At 42.4% G+C, this 23623-nt stretch overlaps 1 protein-coding gene across 1 annotated transcript; it reads right to left on the bottom strand.

Moving 5' to 3' along the window:
• Window positions 1-1609: 1609 nt before the first annotated feature.
• Window positions 1610-22927, bottom strand: lmo1 (LIM domain only 1). Its single transcript, XM_030377795.1, has 4 exons — window positions 22364-22927; window positions 9111-9324; window positions 3901-4026; window positions 1610-2386 (listed from the first exon to the last, which is right to left on the bottom strand). The coding sequence occupies exons 1-4, from the start codon at window positions 22383-22385 to the stop codon at window positions 2281-2283; spliced, it is 468 nt and encodes a 155-aa protein (XP_030233655.1). The 5' UTR covers window positions 22386-22927; the 3' UTR covers window positions 1610-2280.
• Between the last annotated feature and the right edge of the window lie 696 nt (window positions 22928-23623).

Here is a 23623-nt window from a genome sequence, read left to right as displayed (position 1 = left end):
ATAATGCAATAATCAGGAACACAGTGGAGGCAGGAGGATTCACAAACTTGAGTCATAACGCCACATTTGGTACTTAAGAACTTTTCCTAGAAAACACTGGCAGATGGAAATGCGAAGTGTGCAATGTGTATTTTGATGCCTTATGCGTGTTTATGTTTGTGTTTATGGTGTGTGTGTGTGTGTGTGTGTGTGTGTGTGTGTGTGTGTGTGTGTGTGTGTGTGTGTGTGTGTGTGTGTGTGTGTGTGCACATGTACGTATATGTGTTTACTTTTGGATCTTGTACATCTTTGCGCCGTCAGTAATTCTACTAACAGTGCTAATATTAATATTAAGATTAGTAGCACTAAATAGCCATGTGTGAGTGCGCGTCCTGAATCCCACACACATCTGTGTGTGTTTGTGTGTGTATGTGTATGTGTGTGTGGGTGTGTATGAGTCTGCAGCTGGGGACACAGCCTTGCCTGGCGAGGTCTTTTCCTCATTATTTTTCCAGAAAATGAGCAATCAGCCATATTGCATGGGGCCTGATTGTCTCCCTCTGTAAATCAATCTAGGAACTGCAATTAAATGGTGCTCTTATGTGCTATAATTGATGTCTACCTAATCCTTTATTTGCGCACCTGCCGGTGAGTCTGAATTTTTAATGAATTTCTAATTAATGATCTTTGCACACTTGATTTATTTGTGAGGAGATTATGTTGCGGTTCTGTTTCCTGCCGGTGGAAAGCGGCCCGCAGAGTGTCACATTTTGGACAAAAACAAACGCTGTTGGCCTCCTTTTCCGGAAAGAAGCAGAAAACGAAAGGAGGACGCGGTGCATAGGAGTCGCGTGACCTTTCCGAGGCAGCGCCACAGCAGCTGTCTGTGCAACAGCCATGAAGGCCGAGGTGAGAAGCATATTGGTTAAGGGTGATTCTGCAATTACTCGAGGCCCTCCTTTACCCTTGACACGTTTACGACCGCACGAGGCCCGGCGTAATCAGCCTGCTCCATGCACCTGTGTAAACTGTGACTATAGCTCTCCCTTCCTCGCCTCGCTTTATGGATGTGCGCGCCGCCCTTATTTGGGGCTCTTGCCCCAAACGTAACTCCATAATTAAGTTTTATAGAAGTTTGAAGAATGTGGTAGAAAAAAAAAAGCCTGCTTCTCCTGATTATGTCTTTATTCAAGCACAACTAATGAAGGTTTCCAAGAAACGAGAGAGCTCTATAGATATACACAGAGGGATATCATTATATACTTGAAAAACAAGGTTGGATGAAACCTGATGTAACAGGGTTTCAAACTCTGGTGGGGCGGAGGTTGGGGGGGGTGGGGAGGGTCATTTACTAATTGATTTGCTCTCATGCATACTGAATTAAAAACACTAGTGTGAACTGTGACCCGACAATGTCATCTGGCCACTATTGTAAGCTGCAGCTTCACACATGAAGGCCGATGAGATTAAATGAGCCCAGGCTTAATGACCATGCATAAAGAACAGTACATTACACATTTCCAGGCCAATCCACCGTTGTGATCAGGTGCCAATTAGTGAAGCATTAATCACAGAGCGGCTCCACTCGACCCACTGGCTTTCAGGACACCTGCACGCGCAACACCACACGGTTTGGAGAAGCATTCTTTTATTCCAAATAAAATCTTATTTAGGTCATTTTCAACAGCATTTATAGTTCCATCAGAACCCTGCAAAATGTAATAAAATGTTGCTTGTTTCATGATGTTTCTTTTTTCAAAAAAGGACTTCAAATATATTTGTTGTTCCCATTGCAAGGCTTTTTACAACTTTGTGGCTTTTAGAGCTATGATTACACTTCAACACATGGGCCAACCATCTCCAACAACTTTGGTTTTTTAGTATAAGAGAAAAACTCACTATGAACATTTAAGAATTTTTAATTGACACTAGTAATAAAATTGCATTACATTTCATAAAATAATTGTTCCAGTTTATATATACAGAGAAAACAGACTGTACATACCCTCCAAATAACCATTTCCAAAAGGATAATAAAAATAAAATAATTCCTAAACAAATTTCACAAAAAAAACATACAAGCAATACAGTGCTCAGCTAAGCAGGCACAACTGTACATCAAAACTTGTAACTGCTCAGTGTTGGGGTAGGGGGAGAAGAACATTTACAATAGAGTCTTTAGGGGCTGATAAAGGTGTTTTAAAAAGTATTGCAGGCAAGCAGACGCTTGTCTCTGTCCAAGTGCAGCAGAACATCTCGTGTGTACGTGTGGGGGCCAACTGCTGCCGCCGTTGGGTGCGACTATTGGACCGGTGTCTCGAAGCTCCCGTTCAGCTGCCCCTCCTCATAGTCCATTTGACACAAAATCATGTTGTTTTTTAGGAAAAACTTGTCCCCCACACAAAACCTGTTGGCAGAAGAGGTGGGAAGAGAAAGACAAACGTTAGAGGACAAATTTCACCACCGTTGGGTGTCATTAGAGAGAGAGCGTGTGCTGATAAACTGATAATGACTCGGTTCTGCTCTGGCAGTTGTAGAATAAGCAGCCGTTGATTTCCATTACTGCGCTCCTTGCCTTGATTGAAAACATTTGGCTTGCAACTTTTCCTTTATACCCAATGAACAACAGCATTGTTTCTTGTTTGGGAATCAAAGACTTGTCTGGTGGCCACCAGGCTTTGAAGGCTGTGCTTCAAATTAAGGTAGATTCAAACGTTTTCATTTTCAAACTTAACAGACAGAGGGTTTGGTGCCCAGTAAGAGAAGGGACAACCTTCTCAGGCCTGGCAAGAAAAGCACCATTACCACAGCGGTTTCCAAGGATACCCCGCCACAGGCTTGAGTTTAGACACCAGTTTTTGGTGCCTATTGTCGAGAATTGTTTCGCTCTTAAGTCCAAAATAGAATTGGAGAAGAGGGAACGTGCACAGTAGGGTAAAATGACTGTAGCCATGTTCTTCCCCACTGCGATCTTCCTCTTTGTTTGCTGCCGTTACGGCGTCTCAATGATGAGACTCAAGGGTAGACGAGATTAGAGCAAAGTTGAGCATGGCTTGGCTCTTGTAATGTGTCTGGGCTGGCAGTAGAGTCACAGTCGTGGCAAGGCGGTGCCTTGTTAGAGCTGGCTGCTTGTCTTCCAGAGACTCGGGCCAGTGTTCCTTCAGAGCAGGTGCCTGTCGTGTTAAGTGAATTTGGTCTCTTTAAGGTTAATGAGCTTGTGCTGAGTGCAGGAATAGGGTCAACCGCATCTTTCAACCGTGCAAAGAAACTTCTGCTGGCAGGCTCGTTCTATTATTAACAGTAGATTAAAGTATGGCATATCATGTGTTATGGCCTTCATAATTCATTAATAATTACAATCTCTAAGGAAATACATTTACAAATCCATGTAAGTCCAAGTCTGTGAGGTAGCTTATTTCTGTGGTGTCTGGTAACACCAGACGGCCATTAAAATATCCACTTTGACCTTGCCTTGGACTAGTCTAGCTGTTGCACAATTCATGGCCCCGAAACAAAAACCCAGACAAAAGGGCCAGTGAGAGGTCTTGATAGAATATAATGAAATAAATACAAGAGCATTGTTATAAATGTAGCATAAGGTGTGCTGTAACAGCCAACCAGTCAAATTGTATTTGTACAAATAAATGTTGACCACTGATGCATTTGTTATCAAAGTGTACATGTTAATACCAAACAAAAAGTACAAATAAAAAGGTATGACAATATTAATAATCCAGTTTATTAAAGGTGAAAGTCTTTGTTTTGAGCTATAGTATGTGTTCAGCTTGATAAAATGTTCTATTTTTTACAGCCTTTATATTCACTGACTAATCTGTATTAAAGTTACTCCCAAATTCTTAAAACTCAACCAAGACATGAAAAAAGCTAATTGTCAAGAACCAATTTGATCTCGGTCCTTACCTCTGGTTACAAAGCTGACAGGCAAAACAGTCCAAATGGTAAACATTATCTCTTGCTCGCATCACCATTTCAAAGGCTGGGATCAGTTTACTGCAGGCGGCACAGTTCCCTGTCGTTCCAAAGAGCCTGAGATACAGAAACACAGACACAAAGATTAACCTTAATATGCTGATGCAAAATACAAAGCTGCACAAAATAACAAATAACAAATTGGGGCAGTCTTTAGATGTTTAATGGTATACACTAATATTTCTTGGCACACACTTTCTATTGTGTAATGTCTTTTCTTAATTAGGATTGAAAATATAAATGCTAATTCTTGGCTAATGATCTAATTAAATTGATCACCAGGTTTTAATCTCGTTCTCAAAGATTTTCTGACAGTGGATGCAAAAAGGCCAAAAAAACAGGTCTGAGGCAAAATGATTGAAAACTTGCAAGTTTCTCTTCGTTCAATCTGAAGTACCTAGTAAGACTGCATACAGGCAAAGCACACCAGGTTATTTACGCCATGCTCAATGCTACACCGTAGTCAAATGTTATAAAAAGCTCCCTTCTCTCTCATGTGCTCATTCATGATTCTCTGAATCGTTGGTGGGGGGGCTTGGTGCTGAGATAGCGGAGGGAGATGTTACCTTGGAGCGGTATCTAAATGTTTGGCAGAGCACGGAAGAGGCTTTGAAAACCAAGCTTTTGCCGCTGCCTGTTTAAGCTTATTAGATAGGAGAGAAGCGTTGGAGGTCAAAAGCAGAGCGAGGAGACACGGGCCCACCGCACTCTCGCCAGCCAGCGACAGCCCAAACACTTGGCCCGTCGCATTTACATTTTCATTTTCCAAGCACCTGCTTCTGGGTTTAATTTGGAGATTCTGAATCGCAGATAGTTGATGTATTCTGGGAAGGGAAGGGGGAGGTCCTTTTCAGTTGCGCGAGAGGGGATAAGGCCACGGTAGACTGGCATTCCAACAGTATGTTAAACACGTTGCGCTAAAGTTGTACAACTCTGAGAGAGGGGCCACCAAGTTGATATTGTGCTTCATTATTGCAAGTCCCCTCCAGTTGCTTTCACCTTGTTAGAGAGAGAGTCTCTACAGCAGACCCTGCATCTAATTAGGGCCTGCTGCCCCTGAGGAATGGGGAAATCGGAGACTGCAATATATAGGCCTGGAGAGCACAGCTGTTTGTTGCTACGAGAAATAGTCCAATTCAGAAGGTGTGTAAGAGAAAGATCAGCCTCACTGGTGAGTTAAGTGAGTAATAGGACATCTGCCACCCACAGAGCCCAACTTTGTAAAAGAGAACTTTCTGTTCTTTCTCTAAATGTGAAGCCATGGAACAATGGATTTATTTTAAATTATAATCTTGTCTCTAATTTAAAGATGCCTTTTCCTTGAACATCTATCAAGTCGTAAAAATAAAAAACTATTGTCATGCTTATACATATTTTATATTTTTGTGAGATCATTACTAAATGCCAGATGTTGTATTTTCTTTGACTATTGTATTATAATGTTTTATCATACCTCATTCCGAACCGTCTATGGCAAACGCATATTGAGATTCCAACCGTAGTGTTTACATGCACCACTAACAACCATGTACAACAACTCATTATGTCTCATTAGGTACTTGAAAGAAAAATATGTCCACATGATACATTGCTTTCTACCACTAAGCATATCAAACTAAAAAAGCTATAAAATTAACAAAGCTTAATGGGTTGAACTGCTGTTGCTCTCGACCTGGGCTCGACCTTCGCGAGGGGTCATGCACTGAGGTCTCTCAGGGAGAACCAGGGCTATGAAAGAACCTTGACAGCCATGCCCAATTACTGAGGCTGACGTGCAGGGATCCTGACCGCAGACATCGTTAACAGCTCTTACTTATTGTAACCTTTCTTGGCAATTACCCTCTTCACAGTGGACACTGCTCTTTGTGTAACTTGCATGTGTTCAGTTAGTGGACATTCTATTAGAGGCATGTTTGGATGCTGAGATAAACACCTCATGAGGTTCCCCAAGGGAGCACAGTTGAAGGATCCCCACCCTAAGTTTAAGGGGCTTGCAAACACCTCCAGCAGTTTGGTCCTTAGAGGTATGTAAGCCAAGTCTATCCTCTGCAATTAAATATGACAAATGCTGTTTGGTAAGAGCCTGACCTTTTCTTTTACAGGCTCTGTGTGGCGATTTACATTGGAGTCGAAAGACCTGCCATTACCTTTTATAAATCAAAAAAGAAAGTATTCTCATTAATGACTTAATTTATTGTTTTTATCAAACATAACTAGCCTACATATTATGCAGACATTATGCCAGAAGGTATTTTGTTATCCTTTTCACAATTTTTGGTGATTTGGATAGCTAAACCACAGGTGACAATCTTCGGTTAATTCCCTTTTACAGAATGACAGTGTTGTAAAATATCTGTCACATCCTAGTTAGAGATTCAGATACTAAAGTCATGCTTCCAGTAGAGTTAAAGCTTCAACTTTATTAGTTTTAGTGGCACTGTGCATTCTGTATCATTCTGTTCTACGCTTTACTAGTCAAGACCATGTCTGACTGCTCCTCAACACTAACATGCTGCATTGCTTACTCCAAACCTTGTTTGCAGTTGAGCTCTAGCCTTGCAGATCTTATACCGGGAGATATATAATGCATTTATAAATAAATATTTAGCATTTCCTCATGCATCCCCAGGCAGAGATACATATGTTACGAATACAATTATATTCAGATAATTGTATCAAAGATTTCAATATAAACATGGTAACTATGTTCAGAATTTGCTGAGAATATTACTTTGTGAGGAGTAGAGTAATTGTTAAGTCCACTCTGATCTCTGAACGTAAGAATATCAATGATTCTGTTTGGGTTCCTGGTGATCTTGAGCGCCTGATGATCAAAAGCAAGCCTTGCTCGTCATATCTCTGGCGAGGTCACCCCATCCTGGGCCTCCGTGAAGGAATGAAAGGCCTAATGAATCAATCGCTCTTCACTACAATACAGCCCAGTCCAAGTGTGTGAATCACATGCTAATAACTGCAGCTGTTTTCAGTTGATGGGAGTGTCTGTCAAAGTGATTAAAAGTGAACTTGTGGAACTTTGGTGCTCGTTTCAGGACAGTGAAGGTGCATTGAAGATGTTGCCAGGGTTACCGGAGGACAAACACAGATGGAGCTCCGAGTATAATTAATGTGAACATGGCACAGCTCCAATCCCAGGCAAATATATGAAGTGTGTTTGATCCACCCGCTTGTCCTTTATGCAGTGTGGCTGTAGAGGAGGCTGATTTGGTGCCCATATTTAATTCCATTACTGCAGGTGAGCACAGTCTTTGTTCCGTAGCACAGAGCAAGGCAGGCAGGCCCTTTGGGGCATGGAGTGAGTTAAATACCCTCTTATTACTTTAATACTTTAATTCTTTAAAGGGGTTCTTTAAACTATCTTTTTCAAATAATATGATTCATCTCTAGCATCTCCAGCCGGGATCTTGAGGGTTAAAAAAAGATATGCGTTTACAAAAAAATTTCAACAACAGAAAAACAACAACACGTAACATTATTAATCTCAAGCATGGCCAGCCTTCAAGCATTATGTCTTTGTCTCAGGGTGGAGCGAATCCAAGCAGGATCTTTTTTAGTGTTCGGCATCAGCGGTGATGTCGCAACACAAGAGAGATAGCTCTCCCCCCTTCCCCTTCATTTATTCTCATTTCCGTGTCGTTTCCTGCTGATTCCGAGTGTCGTTTTGTTCTTCGTATTCCCACAGACCTCTCCGCTTCCCACTGATCTTCCTTCGTCTGAAAACTTTTCCCTGGGCGCCGGTCCTCCCTCAGATGGCGCTCGGCGTGTGCTCTTTGCGTCGCTGCCTTAACACGCCGCACACTCGCTCTGTGAACACACCCCAGCCCCGCTGATGGGAGGCATGGGGTTAGTCTGTTCATGCGACGGCGCCTAATTATTTCTGCCATCGCGTGTCATTTACCCGTTTATTGTTATTCATCTTGGCCCATCCGGGGACAGCAGAGGGTTTAGCCTGACCTTGCCCACTGTATCTTAAACCCATCCAACTCTTACTGAGCACTGATGGATGATAATGGGCCATCTCAGTAGTGAGCAAGTAAGCCTTCGCAGGGAACCGGTAGGGAACTAAACGATTACGTTACTGTTGGGTATGTATGCATGCTATTTTATTTTTTACATGAGGTTAATCTTGAGGATTTGTAATGACAGGTTTTCGTAGTTATTACAAATAGCTGAGTGAAGGCGGGTCTGATTCAAAGCAGGGTGTGTGCAGAGGAAGGGCGTGTGAACAGCCTTATTGGGGGGGGGGGGGGGGGGGGGGGGGGGACATGATAGCACAGGGCAGGGAGACTGAGGGAGAGGCCTGTGGTGGCAGGGTCTCTAAGTTGGCCCCGAGGGAACCTGCAGGATAAATGTCGGGATCTCATTGGGAATGGGACTTAACGCCCAGGAAATGATCATGTTTAATTTAGCGAGCAGATGGCAGTAGGAAGCGGTGAGGGGGGTGGGGATAGGAGGGTGGTCCACAGACAACGGTCGAGGCACCAGCCTGGAGCCATCCCTCAGCCTTCAGCTTTAGCGCTACCCAGATTCAAAGCTACCCCAAGGTGGGGGGGGGGCCTTCTGTCCTCTCCGTGTAAACATGGGGAAGGGCAGTGTAATTGTGAGGAAAAGAAGACACACACACAGCAAAAGTACTAACACATGAAAGGTTTTTGTCTTTTAGATCGGTGACAGGTAAATCGGCACAATACGTTTATATGTTTTTGTTTTAATTGGCAAAACCTAAGATCTTTCAAGTTTTGAGTTTAGTTTTTATAGTATAGTTTGGAAATATATTATGGGTTTTTCATGGTAAAGGCAATCTTCTTGATGCAAACACAAATGTATAAAAATAAAATGTATATTGTGTGTAGTAAAATTGGCAAAATAAAAATGCTTTTGTGTTTAACATAGTCTATCATCTCACAACATTAGGACTTTTTCTATAAATAGCTGCACAGTATTTCTCAGCAGATATTCAATGATTGGACAGAAAACAAGCTGGCATTATTAAGGGTTCGGGAAAACTAATCCTGTTTAATTTGGAGGAGCAGCATGATAACAGCAAGGGTCCTTAAGGCTGGGCAGCCCCCCTATCTGCTCTGGGAGGGATGAGGGATCGGAGGGGGCTGTGCGTCTCTTACCTCAGGTAGTCCCTGCGACAGAGGATGAGGTTGGCTTTTGTGTAGAGGGTGGAGCCCACCTCCCCCAGGCGGCAGTCGCAGCAGGCGCATTTCAGGCAGTCCTCGTGCCAGTATTTGTCCAGTGCCTTGAGCAGGTAGCGGTCTTTAATCTTGCGATTGCAGCCAGCGCACCCCTTCTGTTTCCCTTTGGGCTGGACGGAGAGCATCGGCACACCTGTAGCGATAAGGAGACAAGTAGCCACGTGTGATTTACTGCCCGGGAACACGAGTGACTTTTCATGTTCTATTTTTGATAAGCGCCGCTGCTTGTCCAGGCGCCTCGGCCACAGCCCGCTGACTCCCTGCTTTCATATGCATTAAAGAAAACACTCTTCCATGTAGATAGTCAGCCGGGTCACAGCGGACTACTCTCTTACTCACCCCACCGCCACTGCCTGGGAACACGCTGTAATACAAGGAATACGACTTATTTTGATCACTTTATGCAGGCTTCCGAGTGTGGCACATCTAGTTGCAATTTCAGGACTTTGCACCCACACACACACAAACACACAAACACAGATGCACACACATACACACACAAACACACGCAAACACGTACGCATGCACGCACGCATTTGTTGGTTTCGCTGACTGCGGTATTTACAGCATGCTGTATAGTGTGTTTGCCTCCTACCATTTCATTTCACTCAACTGTCCACAGCTGTAAAAGCTTCTCATGGGCTTTGTTTGGTATAGATTAACATTAACCTTTTTAAAAGCCTGTGACCACAAAAATGTTGCTACCAGACCCCAGTGAGATATGTTATGGCCTAAGTGCCTTTCAGTGTGCACTCAATCTCTCTCAGGCACGCACACGCGCACACACATGCATTTGTACATGCGAGCACACATAGAAAGCACACATAGACACAGCCCCCGTGCTCCTTATACACTTATCCGTACACATGTCTGCAACCAACCAGTTAAGTAACCAAACCCGCAAATTGCCCCGCTGTCGCGCAGGTCCCCTTTAAGTGTGCCTCTTAGCCTCCTAAAGGACAAATAAAGTCCATTTAATAACTGCACTAAACACTAATAGTGTATGTGTGGTTGACATTTGTGTTTGGACTAAAAGCCCCCCCCAGGCCACCGCCGGTACAGAGGCAGGGGCACGCGGTTCCCCTCCGCAGCACTAACAGGTCTGCCACAGCTGAAAGCACAAGACAACAGCTCTTAAGACACTCTCACACACTGAGCTATTGATCCATCTAAAAGAACACACAGTGGACGCCACTCGCCACTCTACTTTCAGAACACATTTCTCAAAAAAGAAACGCCGGGCGAGGCATCGCAGGGGGCTCAATCGGTAATTTGTATCGTTGTGTCTATGAAGCCCCCGCGAAAGGAAAAAGAAATGTGCTTTTAAAAGGTGTGTTTCGGTCCAGAACAAGTGTCGAGCGTTGAGGGTTTATTTATCGTATACCCGTGTCGTGCAGCGACACGGGTGGGGACACATACATGTAACCGGGGCTAGGACGGATGTATGACATGTGTGTCTCTACACAGGGCTGCTGTTGTGTATCTGGAATCACTCGGTGTTGCCCTTAGCATTAGGGTTGGCTCCGTGATGAAGGGAGACGCTGTGGGTAACCCGGGTAGTGCCTTGCTCTGTGTGCAACCGTGCTCTTCCTTTACGCCTGTCAGGTTTTTGGGGTTTTTCACCAAATAAATAACTTCGATCTTTCCGTTGTTTATTTTGCTATCGGGAAGTACGTCTCACTATCTCATGTATATGTGCCATACACACATACACACAACCACACAACCACACACACACACACACACACACACACACACACACACACACACACACACACACACACACACACACACACAGCTAACAAGCTTTTGCACATATGTGCTTACACAGATGGACTAACAAAAGCACGTCATTGGGTCCAGATTCGCCCTGGAAAATGGTTAGCCCTGCACACATCAGTAATGCTATGAATGTAATATAATTAGAATTTCCCCTTTAAAATGGAAGTGAAAGAAAGAAGAGAGCTTGTTAGTCAAATCTAGGGCTTTGGTTTCTGTGTGGGTAAGTGCTCGGCTGGTGTTGAGCCGTCCTCTTCCTCTATCAGAAGTGGAGAGAGGGTAGGCTAATTGGTCCAGCGATGTTGATGGGAGCCATCAATTAGTGCCGGGCCTGCCCTGCAGCTCCCGCACCTCTGCGCTCCCCAAAACAGACCCCTTGAAGCTGGCACATTAGGATCACAAAACCCACTATAAATACCAATGTTCAGTGTAAATGAAGCTAAAAAGCTTCAAATGCATGCCACACTAGCTAAGGGCGGTGTCTGCTACCTGCATTTCATGGCTTGTTAGGGGAGCTCTCTGCAGGTATGCCAACGGGGCTCGCCTGACAGCCTTCCACAGAACTAAAAACAGTCTTAATGAGGAGAGGGAAAAATGCCTACGTGTGTGTGTGTGTGTGTGTGTGTGTGTGTGTGTATATCCGTATCTGATTTACCTTGCGTGCACACGTGTGTGTGTGTGTGTGTGTGTGTGTGTGTGTGTATGTGTGTGTGTGTGTGTGTGTGTGTGTGTGTGTGTGTGTGTGTGTGTGTTTGAAGGCATGCATGGAGCAGGAGACGCAGGTTAAAGCTATTCCTTGTGGAATCACACAAAATTCTTTAATTTGCTTTTCATGACAGCCAATTAGTTATTCTACTCAAAATCTTTGCTTTAAATAAGAAAACTAATTATACACAAAGGTCGTCCCCCGACCACCATAGTACTACTTCTAATTGGTTGAGAACCCTACCCTCTATATACCCTTAAAACATATCGTTCTTTTGTTTTACATCAATACTGCAAAGGCCATAGCTTAACCTGTGAGTCTGTCACTGTGTGAAGCTCTATTGGACTATACACTTAGTTACAAACATACTCAAACCAGCCTCATCGAAGTTTACACTTCAACCCTTGTTTCGAGAGGATGACGTCTCAATACAGAAATAGTTCCAACATCTACAAGGGGACAAAAAGTCTTTCAACTGATCCCAATTTTCCTAGAGCTGGTCCCGAACAACAGCTACAAGCTTGGCTGTTTCTATCAAAGGCAGCCTTTGTGAAATGTCTTCAATAATACCGCAGCAAGCAGTAAGCATAAAGTTTCTAAACAAAGAGTAGTGTCAGAATAGACGGCTTGTGTAAAGTAAAGGTCTTGCCAAGTCCCTTAATGCCACGAGATGTTTCCTTGCACCTGTCATCAGTCTGTGCTGTTTGAAAGTGGGAAGCAGAAAGTTTAGAGGAGTGAAAAGCTGCATTATGAAAGGAAACAGCGGCCAAGCAGGCAGCGGCCTCCACTTAATCCGATCCATTTAACAGATACAAGTCCACTCCGGTCTTCCGGTGTCATTCCATGTCCCCCAAAAGAAAGACTTGACTGACTCTTTATGTCCTGAATCGTACTCCACGCACATTTGACTTCTGAAAGTTCAAAAGAACAACGCATTGTTTGCCAAATATCTTTTATTTTTTTATTCTGTTTGGCATTACCGTTTGTTATAAAGAGCCTGTCATGTGTGCCAGTTTCCATCTCTACTTTTTTATCTTCCGATAATATGTACAGGTGTTATTTTTGTATCCTAAGGAATCTGTCAGGCCATGTAGTTTCCATTATAGAGATAGGATCCAATTTCTTTCGTTGGCCCATTTACACTTACCTATACATTTATCTGTTCAGTTATCAGAAATCCAATCAATGTGACAACCCTTTTTTGATATGTTAAGCTTTGAATCAAAAATAATCCTTTTGAAACACCTCAAGACACATTTGTAAGCAATGAAATGCAATTACCGTATATACATGGCAATACGTTCCCCAGATAAGGAAATTATAGATCAAAAGAATAATTGGATGTGTTGCAATTCAATGACCTTTCTCATTTCATCCAGATTCATATTTACAGTCAGGAACCACAAATGCATAATTAGTCATCATATTTCTTTGTCTTTTATAATATGATTTGTGTTATATTTAAAAGTTTCCAAAAGTTACCTCCAACAACTATAACTATTCGCTGCCTTATGTCTTATTTATTATTTATGCCTTTACTTATTGTCCTTTTGTAGCTCAGAAGATTTTGGTAAAAATTGACCTGCGTTTATGTCTAAATGACAACGGGCCACACATTACAAGTGTACCATTGGTATGACAAGCCCACTGACCATCCATCTCCCATTTTGTGGCTTATGCTTTTTATGCAAGCGTCACGTATCAAAAACATGTGACGAGATGTTGGTTGAACCCCACTGGGGCGGTGATGTACTCAGTACTGTGGATTTGATGGTTTTTTTTTGTTACATTATTAGGACGATAGGGGAGCGAGAATTCTGTGAGAGGAGCAATGACCTCTGTCTGGAGGCCTGTAACCACCCCAAGCTGCATTGAGCCGGTGTGGACATCACATGACCAACATAATATAGGATGCACAGGAGGACCATCAGGGTCAATTTATTAATGACGTCTATTCCAATGAAACAACTGTACTCGTCCGCCCGTCATCACCGTCTACTGATGCACTGAACTTCTGACATTACTTAGACAGGATAAATCTTTAAACTGTTCCATGTGGGACACCCTAATCACACTCTTAAAGCCTCCAGTCAGTTGTACTTCCCTCTTTCAGTTGACATCCTTCTCTGTCTGCCACCACACAGTAGTATGGATAATTGAATATGCATGCAACACCACCGCAGCGATAAACAAGGTTATTGATCAATAAGGATGATCATTAAACAGGTAGTGTTGGATAGATCGCTTTGTCATCGTGACATTTTGATTTGCTACTGTTGGGACTTTTGCGGTCTCTATTATATATGTCGGACGATTAGATATTGTTTGTACATACTGCACGTCCTCACACTCTTATACCAGCTGCAGAGGTTGGCTGAGCTACATAAGGTAGATTGGATGATCACATGCAATGCCAAGTAGCTTTTTAGAAGGGGTTTGAAAGTTCAACCACTTTTGCAGAATACCAAGGTTGATTATATTTTACAGCAGCAGGGGTTGGCATAAGAAAACATAAGAAAGCTCAGAAATGCCAAAAATAATGGAAGGGGATTATTTTAGAATCTGTAAATGAATACTATACTGTGTTATTCTAAAATTGAATACTAAAACTGAATACAAATCTTCACTTAAAATTCATGGAAAGAGCTAGACAGAAACATGTGTCGTTAAACTGTTTAAAATCCCAAACTGTTGCCGAATTACAAAAGATCTGAATTGAATCTGTAGCTCTGGGGGCTATAGTTACTAATTGAATTCCCAGTCTTTCGTTTTTCAGCCAGCACTGTAAATGTTGTGGCCATGGCAATCCCAAAGAGAATTTAGGCTTGGCGTCTACCACTAAGGTTAATAAGGATCGCAGGCAGATGTCTTGCTATTGTCTGTGTGAATCTGTCCTTTTCATTCAGCTCCCGTCATTACTGTAATTGAGCCGTGGACACATCTCTCATTACTGCCAAGACAAAATGCAAGACATCTGGTAACAATATCAGCTGGAATACACATGCTTAGTGAAAGCGGACCGTTCAATGTATTCAGACAGATAAGAACAATCCAGGCAACTCTGTGATTCATTTACCCCCCCCCCCACCATCTTTAGAGCAGATTGCAAGGAGAAAACGAAATAAAATATATGAGTGGTTACACACACACAGACGGACACACTCACACACATGGCTGCTGCAGAAAAAAAACCACACATTTCTCCATTGGACAGAGACCAGCCGTTCTCCATTTAAGATCCATCTATGATACTGCACTACTGTTAGCAAGATTTACAGCTTGAGGTATATCTGGCCCCGGTGAAAGAGCGTCTATTTGCAAGCTCTGCTTATGACATAATTAACACTCTCAGTAAGTAAGAAAGAGGGAGACGGAGCGGCAGGGCCCGCTGCACATGAGCAGGGGACTGTTCATTATTAACAAGATGCACTTTCTCAAACTACGCAGCCGGCACTGGCTAATAAGGCCCGGGCGAAACGCAGCCCAGCCGTCCCTCGCATTGACCCTGGCCCTGGCCAGGATAAGGGGGGGTTTTGTCTCCTGGAATAATTGCTCTTTTCACATGTTACAAGTGTCCTGACCCCGCAGTCGGCAGCCACTTTCCCCACCATAATTACTCCTGATCCGCTCCAAATGAGCCGGCCACATTAGGGCTGCAATAACACTGGCCCCGCGTCAAGCCCGGCGTGGGGAGTCTCCGCAGAGCGTCCTGGAACAGGGCTCGTCTTTTCTCCCCCGGCCGCGCGGTCATTTCCATCACGTCAGAGGTGCATTTCTTACACTTGAAGTCAGCCACCGAGGCCTGTGGCCCTTTTCCTAAAGAGCCGGGGCCGTGCTCACAGAAGGCATTCTTCCGAGCTCCTTGGGCTCCCCTCGCTCAGTGTGGTTTGGCTGCAGATGCCGTACCAATTAACGGATAACTTCATTAGCCTGTTTTCTTTCCCCACATGTTCCAGGCCCCTATTATTTTTAATTTATTCACATGGGGTTAATTAAAAGAACTCTATCGCAGAGATATGCAACAGCTTTCTAATTAAATTCATTACTGCTTATTTTCAGACGTGAAACTGGCAGAGTTTTCATATTATTACAGAAAGTGACTCGTTCCAACACTCGGTTGCTCACCAGCACGGTGAGATTACAGCGTGGAGAAGGTGAGCTGTCAACAGCACAGGCAGATGGAGGGAAGGAGGGAAGGAGAATGAGACGGGGGGAATAAGATGAATGAGGAGGAGTGGAAAATACAGAAATAAAAAAATAACATTCAGGGTTTCATCACTCTGGATTACCACAACTAAAAACCCACGAGGACTCTGAGAGAAGACAGATCATAAAAGTGCCTGAGGCTTGACATTAAGAGAAGAGAAAACCTGCCACTGCACCCAGCCAATCAGCTGTGGGCATTCTGTTGGTCCTTGTGTGCTGAGGGTCTGGGCGCCCTGTGTGGATAAAGCTGCCTTCAAAGCCATTACCTGACCATACTTCAATATAAGTGACGGCAAACTGTCAATAACTCGGGGAGATGAATGCATCTTCATTTTCATAGGTGCAAGTACAGTTCACTCTCCATAGAATGCATTAACATTTGAATAGCTGGCTAAATCAATCTATTTCTCGAACTCGATTTTTTTTTTGCAGTAAAGGGACAATATTTGTATCCGCCTCTTCATGATTCATCACAGGAATTAAAATACATAATAATTATAAAATGTATCAAAAAAAATAAGAAATACAGCCCCAATTGGCCTGGCATAGCCACTCTCTGCCACCGAGCCAAAGTAAGTAATGCACAAACACTGGTCTACATTAAAAATTGATTCGGAGAGGAACCAACGTAGCCCTCTAAAGTTGTGTGTCACTCACAAGGTTAGGAAGTGGTGTATGAAATTGTTCCTCCCCGGCAATTACTGTGCTCTTATTATTTCACAGGATATGCCAGGAGACAGGTGTGCCATTCAGGCTCCTCAGTGTGTAGAAAAATGGAGAGTACACCATACTGTGCTGCTCTGTGTGACACTGTTTAATCTTGAATAATGCACATTCCCCACAGGGGGGAGAAGGGGGCACTTATTTGGCAGGACAGGCCTCCTAATGTCATTCAAGCCCCCTTCTTCCACACCCCATCTCCTGTAAATAATGAGAGTGGCTGGAGTTTGGGGGGGGGGGAAGAAGTTGGATGTGATGTTGCACTGCGTTGCCAAACTCAGGCCTGCCAGCCACTGGCCTGGCACATGCGCTGAAGGCCTTTTCAAAAAGGGCAGAACCTTTACCAACGCTGGTAAGGTGACAGATAATTGTCGACCAGATAAACTGACGAAGAAGACAATTGGCTTTTCAACAGTTGTTTTGTATGACAATGCATTGCCAAGCATTTTATGTTTCTGTGTCATGAATTTCGGAAGATGCATATTTTTTCACATTAGTATGTTTACATAAAAGCTCATAATTAGATTGTGCAGTTATTTCATTCTTACAAAGATGATAGGAAAACGACTTTGTTCAAAGAAAAAACATTTTGAAAGTTGAAAGTAGCCGTGTACAAAAAGCTATTGCATCATGACGGCTACTGAAAGGTATGCTGCCAACCTACCGTTTTTTTCTATAGAAGAGTACTTCTTCATATGCGTGTTATGAAGAAAATTGGCATCGGCAACATCAACTCAAAATCAGACCAATAAGAATGCAAACCCCAACCAGACGTCAATTATCCAACTTTCTTGCAATTAATTTGCGGAAATGGATTTGATGTGTATGAAGTAGTACTATATTTTATTAGATAATAGCGGGCGTGATGGTTCCCCTTTAACATTGCTTTCATAGGTTATGCATGATCACATTAGACTGATGGTGAAATTAATACTTTAATAGAGATATTTTTAGCGTGCAAATTAAAATGTGAGTTTCACACCGTCAAACTCAACAGATTATTTGTATTTCAGAACCACAACAACTCGATTTTTAGAACAATCCAAACAAGAACAGAGTAAATCATTGTCTCTGAATCTTCATAATTATCTCACAAGCAAACAGTTGATGAGGAAAACTGAAATATGTAGGAACACACACACACACACACACACACACACACAAACACACACATATTGTCAATACAGTACAAAAATCTAGCACACACCCCAGGACACATGCATACAAAGTATGCAAACACACACACACACACACACACACACACACACACACACACACACACACACACACACACACAAAACACACACAAAACACACAGATTAGATTGACCCCTGACCTACCTGCCTGCCTTTAAGTCTTAATGCTTCCCGGTGACTATTTAAGGATTAAGACTCTAAACTACAACTGTAAGCATGCAGTATTTGGATAGCTGTGAGACTTAGGGATGCTTTAACAGACATTACTTCACACGTTCACACAATACCATCAGGTTTTTCCAGGATTGATTATTAAAGTTTTATTTTGATTGTGTCAGATACAAAGTATAAATGTGCAAATCTTAACTGAAAAGTCATCAAGCACTGTTATAATTGAGTGATAATAATTAATAGTATCAGTACCACACCTTCAGAAAACTAAGCATCAAACATACGTCTTGCTAATGGTTTCTGTAATCCGGGTTCTTCAGATTAGGAGGAAACAACAGTTTAAAATGCCATGGGAATTGATTGTTGGATCAACAACAGTGTTGCATATTACAACTGCTACTGCGTTTGGTGTATGTCTGCATGTATCTTCCTGCTCCAGGTGACAGATAAGGTGGCTGGGAATAGGTTTAAAAGGTCTTCTCACATTATTTATCTCAATACAGGCTTATCTCTGGATTTGATGAAGTGCTTTCTTTGTGATGTTTGTAAAGATCGGTATATGGCCTTACAGCCTGATTAATAGTTCCTTATTTTATCAGATACGCAACTGTGTCTTCACACTCTGATGTACACAGACAGACTGAACACATACACATGTGTGCAACAGACACACACACTAACAAATTGATAACACATACACACACATACCTTCATGCACACAGTCCTCAACATCAATTACACCACATTTCAAAAGGGCTACATAAAACAAAAATAAATGGAGGGAAATTATGACGTCGCTTTGTTGCACTGCAGTAGCTGCAGAAGTGCGCTGGGTCGATCTTAAACAAGATGTTCTCATCAGCCCAGGAGCCCATCATTGATAACGTGTATGACCCTGATGAATGCAACTCTATACGGAGACAGGTGGGTGCTCTTTAGCGTGGGGGGCTGGAGGAGGGGGTCCATCCGGTAGCCTTAGAAATCCACTAAGATGATGGAAGGTGATATACATCTCCTACACTCACAGATGTGAGGCGATCATGGCTGATATGGATCTAGTGCATTTCATGCTGGGGGGCAAAAAAAGATTTGCCTTGAAAAACTCAAGCACTCACCAGACCAGTACCTATGATGTAAGCGAATTAGACCATAGAATTAAAACACTTAAATGTATTGATTTTAATCAAATGTAGGATGTAGGGCATTTAACTTTGTATGTTGCACATGTGTAGTTGAATTTTAAATGTTTCTTAAATTAGGATTGACGAATGGGGCGCCGAAAGCGAAACATTGCAAATATATAACTATATTGCATACATGTTCGAGGATAGTAAAACGCGTATAATCTATGCTTATCTCATCTGCATGCTACCAGTCAAGGTTTTGTTTTGTTTATTTGTAATGTTTTTTGCTGTTCCCCTTTTTATTTTAAAAACAATGCAGGTAAGAGGTTGCAAATTGTATATTGAAAAACTATATACATTTATAATATTGTTTGGGCCCAGGGCAAGAAATAGATACAATTTCAATGTTTAAGAGAGCCAAGTGTAATTTTGAAGTAAGCAGAAACAAATAAGCTGCAAAAATAGAAAATGCGACGGAGAAATTATATTCCTTTGGAAAGTGAAAGGACTTAAGGAATGAATAAAAGTAATCTCCATCTGAAAATTAGAAATCAACCCTTAGAAATCAAATAACAGAAAAGAAATATTACTGTCCACTTTATAAATCAATATAACATTGCTACAAGACGGCATTACCATGGTAACGCCGGTAAAGAATGAAGCAATTCTTATTATTTCAAAATAAAATCTAAGCCTGAAGCCCAAGTTTTATTACACCATCCGACAGATCACCAGTCTGTATTCATTTGAAACATTGCTTTTCAATCACATGCTTTATGAATGCGCAAATTCCTTTGGACAGGGTGCTTACACGGTTGTAAATTAAAAAGCAAAGGTAGCAGAAAATGTATTATATGAGGATTGAGGGGCTTCACTTCTGCACATCTTTAATTAAGAGTCCAATGATGCAAATAGCCAACCCACAACAAAACATATATTATTTGTTCTCTTGCAGGTGGCTCACTGTAATGAACAAGCAAACTGAGAACTGGTCCTGGACGCTGGAATGATGAAATATGGTTTTGAACTTCGTTCGTAGAGAAAATTGTAATGTTTACTTGAGGCATATTTTAGTTTGGGGGAGTGGGAGAGGGTGCAAAGGAAGTAAAGCAAATTCTTCAAAACAGAAAGCATTATACAATATAGGTACTATATCTGCAAATAGTTAAACTAACATTAAACCTCTATTCCCAATAGCTTCAAATAGCCTATTTATGCCTGCATAATTAGAAAAATAGACAACGAGTAAGCAACAATATTGACCTACTGAAGCTGAGACAGAGATGTAGGTTAATAAGATTAATTTCTGTTTTGGTCTGGTTAATTAGTTGTTCCCATGATTGTTGTGCTCCTCCTGGAAGAGGTCAGTAAGTCTATGCAACAACAACGCTTCAGTATCGCCGTAAAAACATGTCTGTCTCTCTCTCTCACACACACACACACACACACACACACACACACACACACACACACACACACACACACACACACACACACACACACACACACACACACACACAGACACACACACACACACACACACACACAGACACAGACACGCATTAAGGAACAACAATTCTAAGACAAAGCGCTGCTGCACTGATACAAAGCGCCTGATCATAAGGCTTCCTCCTACACAACCACTGATTTATGCATCTACATTAGGCAAGACGAGTCTAATTGAAAAGCCTTTCATTTCAGAGCTAATAAACACTCAGAGCCACAGTCAGGGGGTGCGTCACAATCCAAGCATCTCTTTTGACTACTTACTTCAAAAAAAAAAGCTACAGTTGTTGTGGTCGGGACCAGCAAGTAAAGGGTGAAGCTTTTAGGCAATGAGCAGCAGGTGATCTCAGCTTTTCTGCAAGTCCTAATGCTCCTAAAAGCCACTCTCCCTGGTTCTGTAATTGAGCATCAGTAGTTAATGTAGTATTGACTGCATTACATGCTTCTGTGCATCCTTTCCCACTAATGCCATTTGCATCACCTTGTACATTTACCATATTGCTTAGCCAATAACTGTTAAAAGCAATCCAAATCATGAATCATATGGGGAACTTTTAGCAAGACAGACATCCAAAGGAGGCAATTTACAGTTGAGTTAATTTGGGTACATTAGCAGCACAACATGGATTCAGCCAGACAGACCAATTTATGTTTCTGCCGCAATCCCTTTATTGGTTTTTAGATGGTTAAGTGAAAGGATGCTCCACTACATATGAAATATCCATTTTCAAACATAAATAATGGGCTACAAATGCACCCATTACTCTAGGGGAGGGGGAGTGTCCGCTAAAACCAAATGCAATAGATTTATTGAAAGATTAAGAAATGTCTATTAAGGTTGTTGGATGTGAGAGTGGAGCTTTCCAGTTCGGTATATAGTCAGACAAGCATGCTTCAACAAACAACAGACTTACCGGAAGAATTATGTTATTTCAAAGAATTGGCAATCCTATTCAAATATTCATTGGCTAGGGTTGGTATGGGTTCCTGAGTTTAACCAGCGCCTATCTAATGTAAAAAGTGTGCACTAAGTGCGAGCTGCCAGGTATAACCGGTGTAATAAATGGTCTCTGCACATCTACCCTACTCAACATCAGTTCCATCCAAAATGGGACGTCATTAGAGGCGAGTTTGATTTAAATTGAAATTAATTAGATTGCCTCGCCCATTAACCTAAATACATTAAAATAGATAAGTAATGGAAGCAGGCCTATTTCGATGGAGTCTGAGTGAACGTTGCTCTGTGCTATCCATAATTTGTAATCACGTTAAAAGCACTCCGATGTCATCTGCTATCCCGTGATGATGTCAAAGGCTGCCGCGGTAACTTCAGAGACGCGAGAGCATTGGGAGGTAAAAGGACAGTGTCCATGTTTGAGCAGCAGCATCCATCAATATATAATAGGCTCCATTTCGCAATGTTTATATATTTACGGTAATTTGCAAATCGTAAACAAAGACCGATATACGCAAAGTCGTACAGGAAATGATCGACATAATGAAAACGGAACAAAACTGAAGATCCACTCGCAAACTTGTCAGTGTGCCCAGGTCAAAATAGGGGAAGTTTGTCCACAACATGCGTAGGCTGCTCATGCCTGACTATTAAACCTCCCCCTGATAAACAGGTAACAAAACAGGGGGAAACGTGGTGTCTCGCGGCGTGGTGACCGGGGACACAACGTGCCCGAATGTCAATAGTTTCTGCCCCTGATGTTGAGGTTATAGCTCCGGAAAAGCGGCGACATCAGGGCAGCTACTCACCCTCTTCCTTATCCAACACCATCGTCCTGAGGAACGAGGAGTCCGAACCCAGGCGATCCGTCCTCGACTCCAGCGGGAAAAAAGGCTGCTCACAAATGGCTTTGAAGCGCGCAGCGGCTGCTTGACTCGTGCGGCTCGATAACCGCGAAAAACCCCTCGAAAGATGAATTGTCGTCTAAACGCTTCGTGATATCGACAGTAATTCGCCTGGTGACTGCGAGGAAGTGCGCTCGGAAATTCGCCTTTCTAAACTATGTAATAACGCGAATAAATGAGTGAAACAACGTTGGTTGCCCCTGTTCAATTCCATGCGAAAAGCCGAAAAGCTATAAATCTACTCTGATCTAACTGCACGCGTGCGGACCTGGAGCTCCGACTGAACGACTGAGCTCTCCTCGCTGTAATATTCTCTTTCCTTGTTCTCATTTGTTCCGAAACGGCAACTATATTCAACAAATCCAATTGCAAATCTGACAACTGCTAAAAGCGTACTCACACCGCCTCCCCTCACAATTTATGTGCTGCGCTCGCCTCTGCTTCTGAATAAATGCGCGCAGTTCCCAGAGACCCTCGGATTCCCCTGTTAATTAAATCAATTCATTATGCTCAGATCTGATTAGCAGCCCTTCCCCCCTCTTTGAATCAATTATTCAATACACAAACATAATTGCTTGTGCCAGAGGTGTCTAAGTATTAGCTTATTTAACTCCAAGGACACTAATTACCCCTAGGGCAAGGGAACTTTTCTCATTAATTCTGACAAAACACAAAAGCACAGCTAAGGGAAAGTATGCGTGCATGTGTGTGCGCGCGTGTCTGACCCGTCTTCCAGCCAGTCTGAAAATGCATGATAGAGAGAAAGAGAGCGCACGTCTGCACATTGGGGTAAGTGTGTATGCACATGTGTGTTTTGTCGACAGAGAACGAGCGATTGAGAGAGTTGGCCTTATTATTGTAACCGATTTGGTGTTGGCCACTATTCAACTATAGATATAAAATACTAAATTGTTGAATTTAAAAGAAATAACATCTAATTGAAGGCTATTCATCACCATATAACCATAGTGGTAATTGGAGTGTCCAAAACCATTTATCATACATACATAAACAGTTGCTTTAAAAAAGACAGAACAGATGGGCTGCGTTTCTGATTAGCGGTAGATAGCGGGCTCAGTTTCGAATCTGGTAATATAATTGTTGCCTGTTATTGCCAAGATGAAAGTGTTGCTGTTTCATGGTGGTGCCTTAAATAGCACCACT

The sequence above is a fragment of the Gadus morhua genome, chromosome 14 (genome assembly GCF_902167405.1).
Source record: "Gadus morhua chromosome 14, gadMor3.0, whole genome shotgun sequence".
NCBI lineage: Eukaryota > Metazoa > Chordata > Actinopteri > Gadiformes > Gadidae > Gadus > Gadus morhua.
The sequence above is the reverse complement of the archived record's forward strand: the minus strand, read 5'-3'. Positions and strand labels throughout refer to the sequence as shown.